The sequence below is a fragment of the Triticum urartu genome, chromosome 7A (genome assembly GCF_056163025.1).
Source record: "Triticum urartu cultivar PI428250 chromosome 7A, HENAU_Tu73, whole genome shotgun sequence".
NCBI classification, from domain to species: Eukaryota; Viridiplantae; Streptophyta; class Magnoliopsida; order Poales; family Poaceae; genus Triticum; species Triticum urartu.
The window spans coordinates 520,856,668-520,871,086 of record NC_141879.1 but is presented as its reverse complement, the minus strand read 5'-3'; the positions used below and the strand labels follow the sequence as shown (position 1 = coordinate 520,871,086).

At 49.9% G+C, this 14,419-nt stretch overlaps 1 protein-coding gene across 1 annotated transcript; it reads left to right on the top strand.

Moving 5' to 3' along the window:
* The first annotated feature begins 7,919 nt into the window (after positions 1-7,919).
* LOC125521706 (uncharacterized) lies at positions 7,920-9,239 on the top strand. The gene has a single exon (XM_048686765.2). It carries the CDS (start codon positions 8,411-8,413, stop codon positions 9,026-9,028), a length of 618 nt encoding a protein of 205 aa, XP_048542722.2. The 5' UTR covers positions 7,920-8,410; the 3' UTR covers positions 9,029-9,239.
* Positions 9,240-14,419: the final 5,180 nt, after the last annotated feature.

Genomic DNA, 14,419 nt, shown 5'->3' with positions numbered 1-14,419 from the left:
ATTCTTCTTCTTGTTCTTGGAGTCGGGGACGTACCCAACCCCTTCCTTGGCCACACCTCCCTCTTGGTTGGTCAAGAGATCGTTGAGGTTCTTCTTGCCTTGTATGCAAGTCGCAAGACCTCTCTCAAGTTTCTCCTTCAACTTAGCATTTTCCTCAACAAGATGTATATGCTCACAACACGGGTTAGTAGCATTTGCATTATCAATTAAAACCATATGAGGAAAAGTTGCTTTCTCCTTAGTTAGCTTCACTTGGAGTTGACATGAGACTCCTTGAGACTAGCGTGAATACCCTTCAAGGCCTTGTGGGCCTTGTCAAGTATATCAAACTCCTCTTTGAGTCTAGCAAGATCAACCCCGAGTTTGGCCTTCTCGAAATTTAGCACACGAGAAACAACGAGGGCATGATCATAATCTTTCTCTAACTTAGCATGATCTACGCTGTGTGACTCCTCAAGAGCCAAACGAAGACCACGCTCTTCCTCAAGAGCATTGGAGAGATCCGAAATCTCATCGGCATAGTCACGACTATGTCCTTCCATCTTAGAGATGGTGTCTTCGTGAGCCTCGATCATGTCATTGGCCTCACCAAGTTGTTCCGAGAGAGCAATAAAGTGCTTCTTGGATTTTCCCTTGAGTTTGCCCATAAAGGCCTCAAACTCGTTAGCCTCCACATTAGCTCCCTCAAATTCATTAATGCTATCCGTTTGGGAAGGATGATTAATGATGGTAGTTTTGATGTTGGAGGTTACCTTGTTGGTGGCTTTAGCCATGAGGCACTTGGCGGTGATGCTCTCGTTGGGTGAGTCGAAGAGAGACACCCGTGACGTTGTTGCAATGGCAACGGAGGCCATGGCAACCGACTCATCATCTTCATCATCGTCATCGTCCTCATTGTACTCTTCTTGCACAACCAAGGCCTTGGGATGAGTCTTCTTGGTGAAGTTGTTCTTGTTGGGGAACGACTTGGCCTTGTCCTTTCGGATGAGTTTGCCACCATTGTCTTCCCTCTTCTCATACGGGCATTCCGCAACGAAATGACTCACGTTGCCGCAATTGTAGCAAGTCCTTACACGTTGCTTGCCCCTTGTACCACTCGAGTTGTTTTTGCTAAAGTTTGGCCTTGAGTTTTTCTTGCTCCAAAATTGCCTTGAAGCAAGTGCCATGTGTTCATGATATGCATACTTCGTATCTTCGGGGTTGCTCTCCTCTTCTTCCTCTTCTTCGTCTTAGACTATGAGCTTGGCCTTCAATGCAAGGTTAGGCTTCTTTGCCCGTTGAGAACGGAGCACCGCATTGTCGGTGGTCTTGTCCAAAATGTTCATGGCCACAAACTCATCCAACACTTCGCTTGAGGTCAAAGTGTGGAAGTCCGGTCTTTGACGAATGACGGAGGACATGGCCTTGTGATAGGGCATCATTGCCTTGAGGAATTTGCGCTTGATCCAATTGTCATCCGTGTCCTTGCTCCCGTGATCTCGTAGTGAGACCGCGAGTTTGGTTACTCTCCGATAGAGCTCACGAGGTTCTTCATCTTCCTTCATTGCAAACTCATCGGCCTCATCTTGTACCACTTCATAGTTGGAGCGTTGAATGCTTGCGCTTCCCCGGTAGAGAGACACGACACAATGCCATGCATCTTTGGCCAAGGCGAAAGGACGAAGATGAGGTAGGTCTTTGGGTGGAATAGCATCTTGAATGATGAAGAGAGCATTCTCATTGAATTGATTGTCCGCGGCTTCTCGAGGAGTGAAGTTTCTTGGATCATGTGGATAGAAACCTTCTTCAATGATTCTCCAAGGTTAGTGTTCACATGATTTAAATGACGTTTAAAGCGGTAAACCCAAGAATCAAAATCCTCATTTTTCACAATCTTAGGGGGAGGACCAGCATGATTCAAATGAGTGGAAGGAACCGGTCCACCATAAACCAGTGGTGGTTCCACATGGGCAAAGATGCCGGTGCCATTCTTGCCACTAGAAGAAGGAGCCTTTTCACTACTAGCTTCCCCCTTGTCGGGGATAGCATCCGTCACCTTGTTGGCGGGATCACCCACTTTCAACAGTGCAGTGGATAGTTTAAGCCCCTCAAGAAATTTAGTAAACATGCTTTCGACTTCGGTCTTCATGGAGGTTTTCAATGTCTCCAAGGCCACATTGAACTCCTCACGGGAGACCGAAGTTCCCCCATCTCCCGTAGACGAGATCGGATTCACACCGGAGTGTTCCTCCACACCGTCTACGGTATCAACCATACTCTTTGGACGGTAAAGTCCTTAATAAAGAGACGAGGCTCTGATACCAATTGAAAGGATCGATATGGTTGACTAGAGGGGGGGGGGTGAATAGGCAACTAACAATTTTATAGCTATTCTTTAACAAGTTAAAGTTTGCATCAAAATAGGTTGTCTAGAAATGCAACTAGGTGAACAACCTATATGATGCAACGAGGATAGGTACACAAGCAAGCAAGAGATATAAAACAAGTAAGCTTGCTTAAATAAAGGCACGAGATAACCAAGAGTGGAGACGATGGAGACGAGGATGTGTTGCCGAAGTTCCTTCCCTTTGAGAGGAAGTACGTCTCCGTTGGAGCGGTGTGGAGGCACAATGCTCCCCAAGAAGCCACTAGGGCCACCGTATTCTCCTCACGCCCTCACACAATGCGAGATGCCGTGATTCCACTATTGGTGCCCTTGAAGACGGCTATTGAACCTTTACAAACAAGGTTGGGGCTCTCTCCACAACTTAATTGGAGGCTCCCAACGAGACCACGAAGCGTCACCACAATGAAATATGGCTCCGAGGTGACCTCAACCGTCTAGGGTGCTCAAACACCCAAGAGTAACAAAATCCACACAAGAAAGTATGGGGGAACCAAATATCCTTTGGTGGAAGTGTAGATCTAGGTCTCCTCCTTCAATCCCTAGCAAATCAACAAGTTTGAGTGGCTAGAGAGAGAGATCGGCAAAGAGAGCTTGAAGGGCATCAATGGTGGAGTGAGAGAGGTCAAAGGTAGGTGTGGTAGGTGGGAGAAGCTCCCTTATATAGTCACCCTCAATATCCAACCGTTACTGTGATTTTAGCACTGCAGCGGTACAACCGGTCCTCGTCCCGGTACAACCGGGACTCACGGTGTATCTGCAGAACCCTACCAAGTGGTACAACCAGACCAGGGGGGCGGTAGTACCGGCTAAGAAAAATAACCGGACTAACCGCCTGGCCACCGCACAAACACCGCATGAAAACAGGAGCTTGACCGGTACTTGGGCGGTGCCCGGCCGGAACAACCGTATGGCCTTGAGATCTTGGGTGGCTAAGTCCTGAGCGGAAGAACCGCTCGGACCACCGGTGGTACCGGTCATCGTGGAACGACCGTACCAACCGGGCCACTACCGCCCAAGAACCGCATCAAACCAGAAGCGAGAGCGGTACTGGAGCGGTGCATGGACGGAACCACCGCCCCAGCTGTTGCAGAGCATGGTGGCGGTACCACCGCCCGGAGGCAGCGGTACAACCGCTCGAGCACAGTGTTGGGGAACGTTGCAGAAAACAAAAATTTTCCTACTCGTCTCACCAAGATCCATCTAGGAGTTCATCTAGCAACGAGTCATCGGATGCATCTACATACCTTTGTAGATCGCGCACGGAAGCGTTCAAAGAACGGTGATGATGTAGTCGAACACGACGTGATCCAAATCACCGATGACCAAGCGCCGAACGGACGGCACCTCCGCGTTCAACACACGTACGGGACGGGGAACGTCTCCTCCTTCTTGATCCAGTAAGGGGGAAGGAGAGGTCGATGAAGATCCAGCAGCACGACGGCGTGGTGGTGGATGCAGGGCGTCACAGTAGCAGGGCTTCGCCTATACTACGAGAGAGAGACGTAACGGGGAGAGAGGGAGGCGCCAGGGGCTGGGGTTTGAAGTCCCTCCTCTCCCCCACTATATATAGGGGTGCTAGGGGGACGCCGGCCCTAGTAGATGGAATCTACTAGGGGGGGGGGGCGGTGGCCTAGGGTGGGGGGCTTGCCCCCCAAGCAAGGGGGCGCCCCCTTTAGGGTTTCCCCTCAACCCTAGCCGCATGGGCCCTAGGGGGGGTGGCGCCCCAGCCCACTATGGGCTGGGTTCCCTCCCACTTCAGCCCATGGGGCCCTCCGGGATAGGTGGCCCCACCCGGTGGACCCCCGGGACCCTTCCGGTGGTCCCGGTACAATACGGGCGACCCCGAAACTTGTCCCGATGGCCGAAACAGCACTTCCTATATATAATTCTTTACCTCCGGACCATTCCGGAACTCCTCGTGACGTCCGGGATCTCATCCGGGACTCCGAACAACATTTGGGTTACTGCATATACATATCTTCACAACCCTAGCGTCACCGAACCTTAAGTGTGTAGACCCTACGGGTTCGGGAGACAAGCAGACATGACCGAGACGACTCTCCGGTCAATAACCAACAGCGGGATCTGGATACCCATGTTGGCTCCCACATGCTCCACGATGATCTCATCGGATGAACCACGATGTCGAGGATTCAATCAACCCCGTATGCAATTCCCTTTGTCAATCGATATGTTACTTGCCCGAGATTCGATCGTCGGTATCCCAATACCTCGTTCAATCTCGTCACCGGCAAGTCACTTTACTCGTACCGTAATGCATGATCCCGTGACCAGACACTTGGTCACTTTGAGCTCATTATGATGATGCATTACCGAGTGGGCCCAGCGATACCTCTCCGTCATACGGAGTGACAAATCCCGGTCTTGATCCATGTCAACCCAACAGACACTTTCGGAGATACCCGTAGTCTACCTTTATAGTCACCCAGTTACGTTGTGACGTTTGGTATACCCAAAGCATTCTTACGGTATCCGGGAGTTACACGATCTCATGGTCTAAGGAAAAGATACTTGACATTGGAAAAACTCTAGCAAACGAACTATACGATCTCATGCTATGTTTAGGATTGGGTCTTGTCCATCACATCATTCTCCTAATGATGTGATCTCGTTATCAATGGCATCCAATGTCCATAGTCAGGAAACCATGACTATCTGTTGATCAACGAGCTAGTCAACTAGAGGCTTACTAGGGACATGTTGGTGTCTGTTATTCACACATGTATTACGATTTCCGGATAACACAATTATAGCATGAATAAAGACAATTATCATGAACAAGGAAATATAATAATAATGCTTTTATTATTGCCTCTAGGGCATATTTCCAACACACAGCTGGTGAGCGACAAGACCCAGCGGTACAACCACTCCAGAGAGCGGTACAACCGCTGGGCAGAAACAGTGAGCAGAAAAGAAAAGAGGGGAAGAGGCAAGGAAAACTCTCTCTCTCACACACACCTGAGGAAGGCAAAGAGAGGGTGAGAAAAGTGTACGTGAACTGATTCCCACAGAGCTTCCTAATGAAGATTCCCTCTTGATAGTACGGGTACTCTACGACCAAAGAAAATAAAACCGTAGAGGACACGTCTTCGATCTTTTCCTTCGAGAGGTAATAGCAATCCGATGTAAGCCTAAGCATCGAGAACCTGAAACATAAAGCACACGTTTAGACCACCAAGGGTTGTCATCATCATCCAAAACATAAAGTTGGGAAATGCCCTTTCAAACTTTTACAACGCTGAAAGAGCGTTTTGGCGCGCGGGGGAGGATGGTTGCTTTTTCAGGCGTTGCAAATTTTAGCGCGCCCCTGTAGAGCTTCAGCAGGTGCGATAAAATCTACAGCTTGCGACCAGCCGACTCTTGGCAAATATGAAACAACACACCAATTTAACTATATCATGATCTCAAACGTAAACAAATATGCAAAATGAAAAGTTGGAGCAACATAGCATAGTTCAAATGCATGGAAAAACAAAAGAACAAGTTAGCACTTGAAACACAGAAGATAAAGCATGAACATGGAAAAATAAAGAAATGACACTTACCCTATCTCTATCATTAGTGCCACTTGGGTTTATCTTGTCAACCGAGGTCATTGCCGCCGCCCACTTTTGAGAATCTTTGTTGATCATCGACCACCGGGAGCGAAGAGATTTATTGGTGCGCTCAATTCCTCTCTTGTTGTGTGTACCAAACAACTCCTTCATCCAAAACCAATATGTATCTCTAGTTTGGTCCGTCCGAACGGTGGCATCCATAGACACATTCAAGCATGTCTTGCATGCAAAACGTCTTCATCAATGGTGTAGTTGCACGCCCTTTCTTTCGGTGCATCGACGATACCCTCACCATCCTCATCCACTTCATACTCATGATCATCTTCATGCACTTCATTGGTTTGAGACCAATGAGAATTGTTGGAGCCAACACCCATAGTTGACATATATGTGTCATCATTGAAACTACAAAGTATGATAAAGGAAACAAATCAAGGTACCCATATGTATACATTTATCTAACAACAACAAAAAGGGAGGGGGTCATACCTTGTGGGCATTTCCTCAAACACCTTGTGGGCATCCGCCGCTGGTGCAACAAATTGTGAGCTCTCCGGTGCTTCGGGCGGCCAAACGCGCTGCGGAATTCTTCTTCAGACGCCTAGAAGCGCCGTCCAATTTCCTCTTCTTTTGGGACGTCTCGCCGTCGCTGTCACCGCCGCCTTTGGTCGGGTGGAGCCGGAGCCCCATGGCTTCACGGCAGGCGGTGGTGCGACATCACCCTGCGAGGTCGTCTGGGGCGCCATGAAAAGGCCATGCGCGAGACCGGTGCTTGGAGGAGGAGGGGCGCTGGTGGCGAAGCTAAAGGTCAACCCGACGCTAGGGTTTGCGGCGGCGGCAGAGGGGGTCGCGGGTGTAGGGAGGGGTCAGGGGATGTCGACGCGGCCTTTCATCGGTGCAATATCGCTGGCGGCGGCGCAGGGCAGGGTGGCCGGAGAGGTCAGGGCGGGAGTTGCTTGCTCGCGCACAAATCTTCGCTATCCAGCACGAGGAGCGGGCGCACCAAAAAAGCAAAGTGCAATGCCGTTTTCCCAACACTCTGAACCTACTTTACCGCGTGCGGTGTTTTAGCGTGTCTGCTGAAGCGCCAGTTTTAATCACGCGCGCAATATAGTCGTTTTTTACAAGGGGGCTGCTAATCGAGCGAGCTTGTTGGAGACTAGAAGCATATGCGCGCCTTGCTGCGCCGTTCTACTTTTCTATCATTTATTTATTTGATTGTTAATTCACGACTATATTTCTTAGTGACACTTAACCCATCAAGTGTCGGACACACGTAGTTGGATGTTTGACCCAAACCGTAAATAATACCTATTGTTGGATGGTTAGAAGGACATTTGCATCCCCGCCGACCAGAGTTCAAGTCTCAGACTTGACATTGGTGCTCGCATTTTTCTGTATTTATTTCAGTCCTTTTGGCCATGTGCGTTCAGTGGGAGATGTTACCGTCGATTATGAAGACATCTGTGGCAATTTCGTCAATCTCAAGATGATGTAAGGGCTCAGTCTCTTAGAAATGCTCATAAGAATAGGATAAGAGTGCGTACACTTATACGGATAAATGTATGTGAGCAACTTTGATTATACTGGGTTGAAAAAACAATAATTACTCATCTAGTAAGATACTGTGATTATCTAAAAAAACTAAGTGGTTCTTCTAAAAAAATAGAAGAGATGGTCATTTTGACCCTCCCAGCCCTGAAGCGCTCAGAGCCCTTCCATTCTAGGAGCCTAGATATTGTAATGATGCTCTCATCTCGGCGAGACGGAACTCGGTCTGCTAGCAGGCGAGATATCTCTTGCGCATCGCCATTCGCTAACCGATGGGGACCCATACCAGAACTGTAGGGAGCAAAGGAAACAGTTCGACAAGGCTGAATTGCACAAATCAGCAGAGGACATCACGCCATCACTTAAACTGCCTACACACACACGACGACCGTGTGATATCTCGCTCCGTGCGCACTTCTCCCCGTCCTCCTTGTCTTGCTCCTCACTCCGCGCGCGCGGCCACAACCGCACGTCCACACGGCGCGTGCGCTCACTCTCGACACGTCACTCTACGACGCCGCCAAATCCTCGCCGGTCGCCGCAACCCGCTCGAACTAGCCACTGAATCGACACGACTCTTCCCGAACGAGCCAACGGAGCTCCAAAGTCCAAACCGTAGGCCGCTCAAACCGCCGGCCGAGAGAGCGCGCGGCGCGATCCACTGCACCGCGGCCGGCGGCACGCAGAGAAATCGGTCGCTGTCCATTTTCCGTCCGGCGCACGGCGGAGAGCAAGAAGGCCTATTTCTACTTCTTCCTCGACGCCGCGAATCTTGACTCATAGTATCGCGACCGCGACGGCGCCTACCCAGATAAACTTCTAGCGCCGACGGTTTTGTTCCGCCGAGGCAGTATTCGCACCAAGGAGGACAGCGCGCAGCAGGCACGCACTCATGCTGAACCTGTACCCGAGGCTGGCGACGGGCGGCGCGCTGGCGGTCGACGACGACGAGCCGCACATCTGCTACGCCATCATGGCGGCGCTGGTGTCGCTGCTGCTCTTCTGCGTGCTCCTCGCCGTCGTCAGCCCCGCCAGGGCCTGCGCCATCACCAGCCTTCTCGTCCTCCTGTTCGGCCTCGTCGCCTTGCTCGCGCCAGCGCGCGGCACCGTCCCGGTGCACAGGAACGGGAGCGGCCTCGGCGCGCGGCCGCCCGCGCCAACCGTGCGGCTGGTGCGCCGGTGCACGTGCGGGCTGACGGACGCGGCGATCGGCGCGCTGCCGACGTTCGCGTATGACGGCCCAAAGGCTAACAAGGGCGGCGGCGACGAGCCGCGCGCGAGCTGCCAGCTGCTGTGCGCGGTGTGCCTGGAGGACGTGCAGGGCGGCGAGATGGTGCGGCAGCTGCCGCCGTGCAGGCACCTGTTCCACGTGGACTGCATCGACATGTGGCTGCACACCCACCGGACGTGCCCGCTCTGCCGCTGCGAGCTCTCGCCGCGGAAGGCCGCCGCGAAAGCCGTCGCCGCGACCGCTACGGGGTCATCCGCCCACCCCTTGCCACCGGTGTGAAACTGATACACACTACCGCTGTTGCTGCATCCTGTAGCCACATTCCTTCCTTCATTCCTTTCTGCGAATTCGAATTACCCACGCGGCAATTAAGCCAATGTAGTGGAGAAAGAAGATGATTCAGTGTTCGATTTAGTACTGTGGGCGTACGTGCAATTCATTTGGTGTATTCAGTAATACAGAATGAAACGATCTGGCAGAGATTCCATTAGGCGGTGGTCAATCGGGGCGTTGGAACTTAGCAGGCGCGAGGGATAAGCTTGAGGCATAGCGACACTGATCACTTCCCAACTCTAGATAATCCGGAAATCTATCCGATGGAGACTCGTACCGAATTCGTACGGCGGGGCAGTGTCGCGCACGCCTGGAATTTGCCCAAGCAGGCATGGGCGCAGCGTAATCGCCGAAGGCCGGCGCGGCGCGCCCGCGTCGAGAGCGTGACAGGGCTGCCATTGCGCTTGCATTGCACCGACCTCATCTACGCCTGGCCTGAGCAGACTATGCTTATGATGATCACAATTGGTAATCTGGGGAGGGTACGAGCGTGTTGATAGGTGACTTGACTTGACAATGGAGGACGTGAGACACTCCACGCCAGGCTTTCTTGCAGGTTTGCAGCATGGAAGTGAGCTCCGAATGTCCTGCGTACGTATGTTTAAGCTTAGAGCATCTTCAGCTGTTCGGCCCTTAAAAGTTTGAAATAGCGTCGTCGTCTGGGAGCCAACCGGCGATAAAATCAGCATGGGGGCTCGGGTTCCGAGCTGACTCTCCAAGTTCGCCCCCAGCCGCTAATTTCGGCCTAATTTCGACACAAATTGGTCCAAATGCGGCCCACATTCGGCGTGTTTCGGCACAAATTCAACTAAAACTAATTTTTATCACATAGTTCGTCACAGAAATCAATACAGATCAAATAGTTCAACGAATCAAAGTCACAATTCAAACACAAATAAAAACTCACACGTCGAGCTAGGCGTTGTCTTTGAGCCTTCATAGGTGCTCCACCAGATCGTGCTGCAGTTCTTGATGCACCTGTGGATCTTGGATCTCCTGACGCATATTGAGAAAGGCATCCCAGGTTGCCGGTAACTGGTGGTCAACTTGCGCAAGAGGACCCTGCTTGTAATATGGTTCAATGTCAAACACTGGCTCTTCCTGCTTGCTCTCAATGATCATGTCGTGCAAAATGACACAGCAAGTCAAGACTTCCCACATTTGATCTTTCGACCAAGTCAGAGCGGAGTACCGGACAACAACAAATTGAGATTGAAGCATACCAAATGCCCGCTCGACATCCTTCTTGCAAGCTTCCTGGCACTTGGCAAAGTAGGAGCTCTTGCCTCCTGACACAAGGTTTGAGATAGTCTTCATAGATATGGACCATCTCGGATAGATGCCATCTGCTAGATAGTATCCCTTGTTGTAGTGGCACCCATTGACCTTGAAGTTCACCGGAGGAGCATGACCTTCAACAAGCTTGGCAAAGACATTCAAGCACTGCAGTACGTTGATGTCATTGTGAGTTCCTAGTGTTGAAAATATGCCCTAGAGGCAATAATAAAATGGTTATTATTATATTTCCTTGTTCATGATAATTGTCTATTGTTCATGCTATAATTGTATTAACCGGAGACCGTAATACATGTGTGAACATATAGACCACAACATGTCCCTAGTGAGCCTCTAGTTAGCTCGTTGATCAATAGATGGTTATGGTTTCCTGACCATGGACATTGGATGTCGTTGATAACGGGATCACATCATTAGGAGAATGATGTGATGGACAAGACCCAATATTAAGCGTAGCACAAGATCATGTAGTTCGTTTGCTAAAGCTTTTCTAATGTCAAGTATCATTTCCTTAGACCATGAGATTGTGCAACTCCCGAATACCGTAAGAATGCTTTGGGTGTACCAAACATCACAACGTAACTGGGTGACTATAAAGGTGCACTACAGGTATCTCCGAAAGTGTCTGTTGGGTTGGAACGAATCGAGACTGGGATTTGTCACTCTGTATGACGGAGAGGTATCTCTGGGCCCACCCGGTAATGCATTATCATAATGAGCTCAATGTGACTAAGGAGTTGGTCACGAGATCATGCATTATGAAACGAGTAAAGTGACTTGCCGGTAACGAGATTGAACTAGGTATTGGGATACCGATGATCGAATCTCGGGCAAGTAACATACCGATGGAGAAAGGGAATTGTATACGGGATTGATTGAGTCCCCGACATCGTGGTTCATCCGATGAGATCATCGTAGAACATGTGGGAGCCAACATGGGTATCCAGATCCCGCTGTTGGATATTGATCGGAGAGATGTCTCAGTCATGTCTACATGCCTCCCGAACCCGTAGGGTCTACACACTTAAGGTTCGATGACGCTAGGGTTATAGAGAAAGTTTGTACGTGGTTACCGAATGTTGTTCGAAGTCCCGGATAAGATCCCGGACGTCACGAGGAGTTTCGGAATGGTTCGGAGGTAAATAATAATATATAGGAAGTGAGGTTTTGGCCACCGGAAGTATTTCGGGTGTCACCGGTAATGTACCGGGACCACCGGAAGGGTTCCAGGGGTCCACCGGGAGGGGCCACCAGCCCCGGAGGCTTGCATGGGCCAAGAGTGGGAAGGGACCAGCCCCTGAGTGGGCTGGTGCGCCTCCCACCAAGGCCCAAGGCACATCTAGGAGGAGAGGGAGGAAACCCTAGGCGCAGATGGGCCTAAAGGCCCACCCTAGGGCGCGCCCCCCTCTCCCCCTCTTGGCCGCCCCCTCCAATCCCATCTAGGGCAGCCGCACCCCCTAGGGTGGGAACCCTAGAGGAGGCGCAGCCACCTCTCCTCCTCCTATATATAGTGGGGTTTTTTGGGGCTGCCAAGGACACGAGTCTCTCTCCCTCGGCGTAGCCCTACCTCTCTACATCCTCATCCTTCGTAGTGCTTGGCGAAGCCCTGCTAGAAACCACGCTGCTCCAACACCACCACGCCGTTGTGCTGCTGCTGGAGTTGTCTTCCCCAACCACTCTCTCCTCCTTGCTGGATCAAGGCACGGGAGACGTCACCGGGCTGCACGTGTGTTGAACGCGGAGGCGCCGTTGTTCGGCGCTTAGATCGGAATCGACCGCAATCTGAATCGCTGCGTGTACGACTCCTCCAACCACGTTCTTGTAATGCTTCCGCATCGCGATCTTCAATGGTATGAAGATACACCCCCTCTCTCGTTGCTAGTCTCTCCATAGATTGATCTTGGTGATGCGTATAATTTTTTTAATTTCTGCAACGATCCCCAACAGTGGCATCACGATCTAGGTCTATGCGTAGTTTCTATGAACGAGTAGAACACAAGTTGTTCTGGGTGTAGATTTTTTCAATTTACTTGCCGTTACTAGTCTTATCTTGATTCGGCGGCATCGTGGGATGAAGCGTCCCGGACCGACCTTACACGTACGCTTACGTGAGACAGGTTCCACCGACTGACATGCACTAGTTGCATAAGGTAGCTAGCGGGTGTCTGTCTCTCCCACTTTAGTCGGATCGGATTCGACGAAAAGGGTCCTTATGAAGGGTAAATAGAAATTGTCATATCACGTTGTGGTTTTGGCGTAGGTAAGAAACGTTCTTGCTAGAAACCTATAGCAGCCACATAAAAACTTGCAACAACAATTAGAGGACGTCTAACTTGTTCTTGCAGCATATGCCGTGTGATGTGATATGGCCAAAAGGATGTGATGAATGATATATATGTGATGTATGAGATTGATCATGTTCTTGTAATAGGAATCATGACTTGCATGTTGATGAGTATGACAACCGGCAGGAGCCATAGGAGTTGTCTTAATTTATCCATGACCTACGAGTCAACATAAATGCCATGTAGGTACTTTACTTTGTTGCTAACCTTTAGCCATAGTAGTAGAAGTAATAGTTGGCGAGACAACTCCATGAAGACACGATGATGGAGATCATGGTGTCATGCCGGTGATGATGGTGATCATGCCGTGCCTCGAAGATGGAGATCAAAGGCGCAAGATGATATTGGCCATATCATGTCACTTTATGAATTGCATGTGATGTTTATCATGTTTGCATCTTATTTGCTTAGAACAACGGTAGCTTAAATAAGATGATCCCTCACTAAAATTTCAAGAAAGTGTTCCCCCTAACTGTGCACCGTTGCGAAGGTTCATTGTTTTGAAGCACCACGTGATGATCGGGTGTGATAGATTTTAAAGTTCGAATACAACAGGTGTAAGCCAGATTTACACATGCAAAACACTTAGGTTGACTTGACGAGCCTAGCATGTACAGACATGGCCTCAGAACACGAGAGACCGAAAGGTCGATCATGAGTCGTATAGTAGATACGATCAACATGGAGATGTTCACCATTGATGACTAGTCCGTATCACGTGATGATCGGACACAGCCTAGTCGATTTGGATCATGAATCAATTAGATGACCAGAGGGATGTTTTATCTAAGTGGGAGTTCATTAAGTAATTTAGATGAACTTAATTATCATGAACTTAGTCTAAAATTGTCTTTACAAATCTATCTTGTAGATCCAATGGCCCACTCTAATGTTGCCCTCAACTTCAACGCATTCCTAGAGAAAACCAAGCTGAAAGACGATGGTAGCAACTATACGGACTGGGTCCGTAACCTGAGGATCATCCTCATAGCTGCCAAGAAAGCATATGTCCTTGAAGCACCGCTAGGTGATGCACCCATTTTCCCAGCAACTCAAGACGTTATGAATGTCTGGCAGTCGCGTAGTGATGATTACTCCCTGGTTCACTGCGACATGCTTTACAGCTTAGAATCGGGGCTCCAAAAGCGTTTTGAGCAGCATGGAGCATATGAGATGTTCCAAGAGCTGAAAATGGTTTTCCAAGCTCATGCCCGGGTTGAGAGATATGAAGTCTCCGACAAGTTCTATAGTTATAAGATGGAGGAAAACAGTTCTGTCAGCGAGCATATACTCAAAACGTCTGGGTTGCACAACCGCTTGTCTCAGCTGGGAGTTAATCTTCCAGATGACTCGGTCATTGACAGGATCCTCCAGTCGCTTCCACCTAGCTATAAGAGCTTTGTGATGAACTACAATATGCAAGGGATGGAGAAGTCCATTCCTGAGTTATTTTCAATGCTGAAATCAGCGGAGGTGGAAATCAAAAAGGAACATCAAGTGTTGATGGTGAATAAAACCACTAGTTTCAAGAAAGGCAAGGGTAAGAAGAACTTCAAGAAGGACGGCAAGGGAGTTGCCGCGCCCGGTAATTCAGTTGTCGGGAAGAAGCCAAAGAATGGACCCAAGCCCGAGACTCAGTGCTTTTATTGTAAGGGAAGTGGTCACTGGAAGCGGAACTGGCCCAAGTACTTAGCGG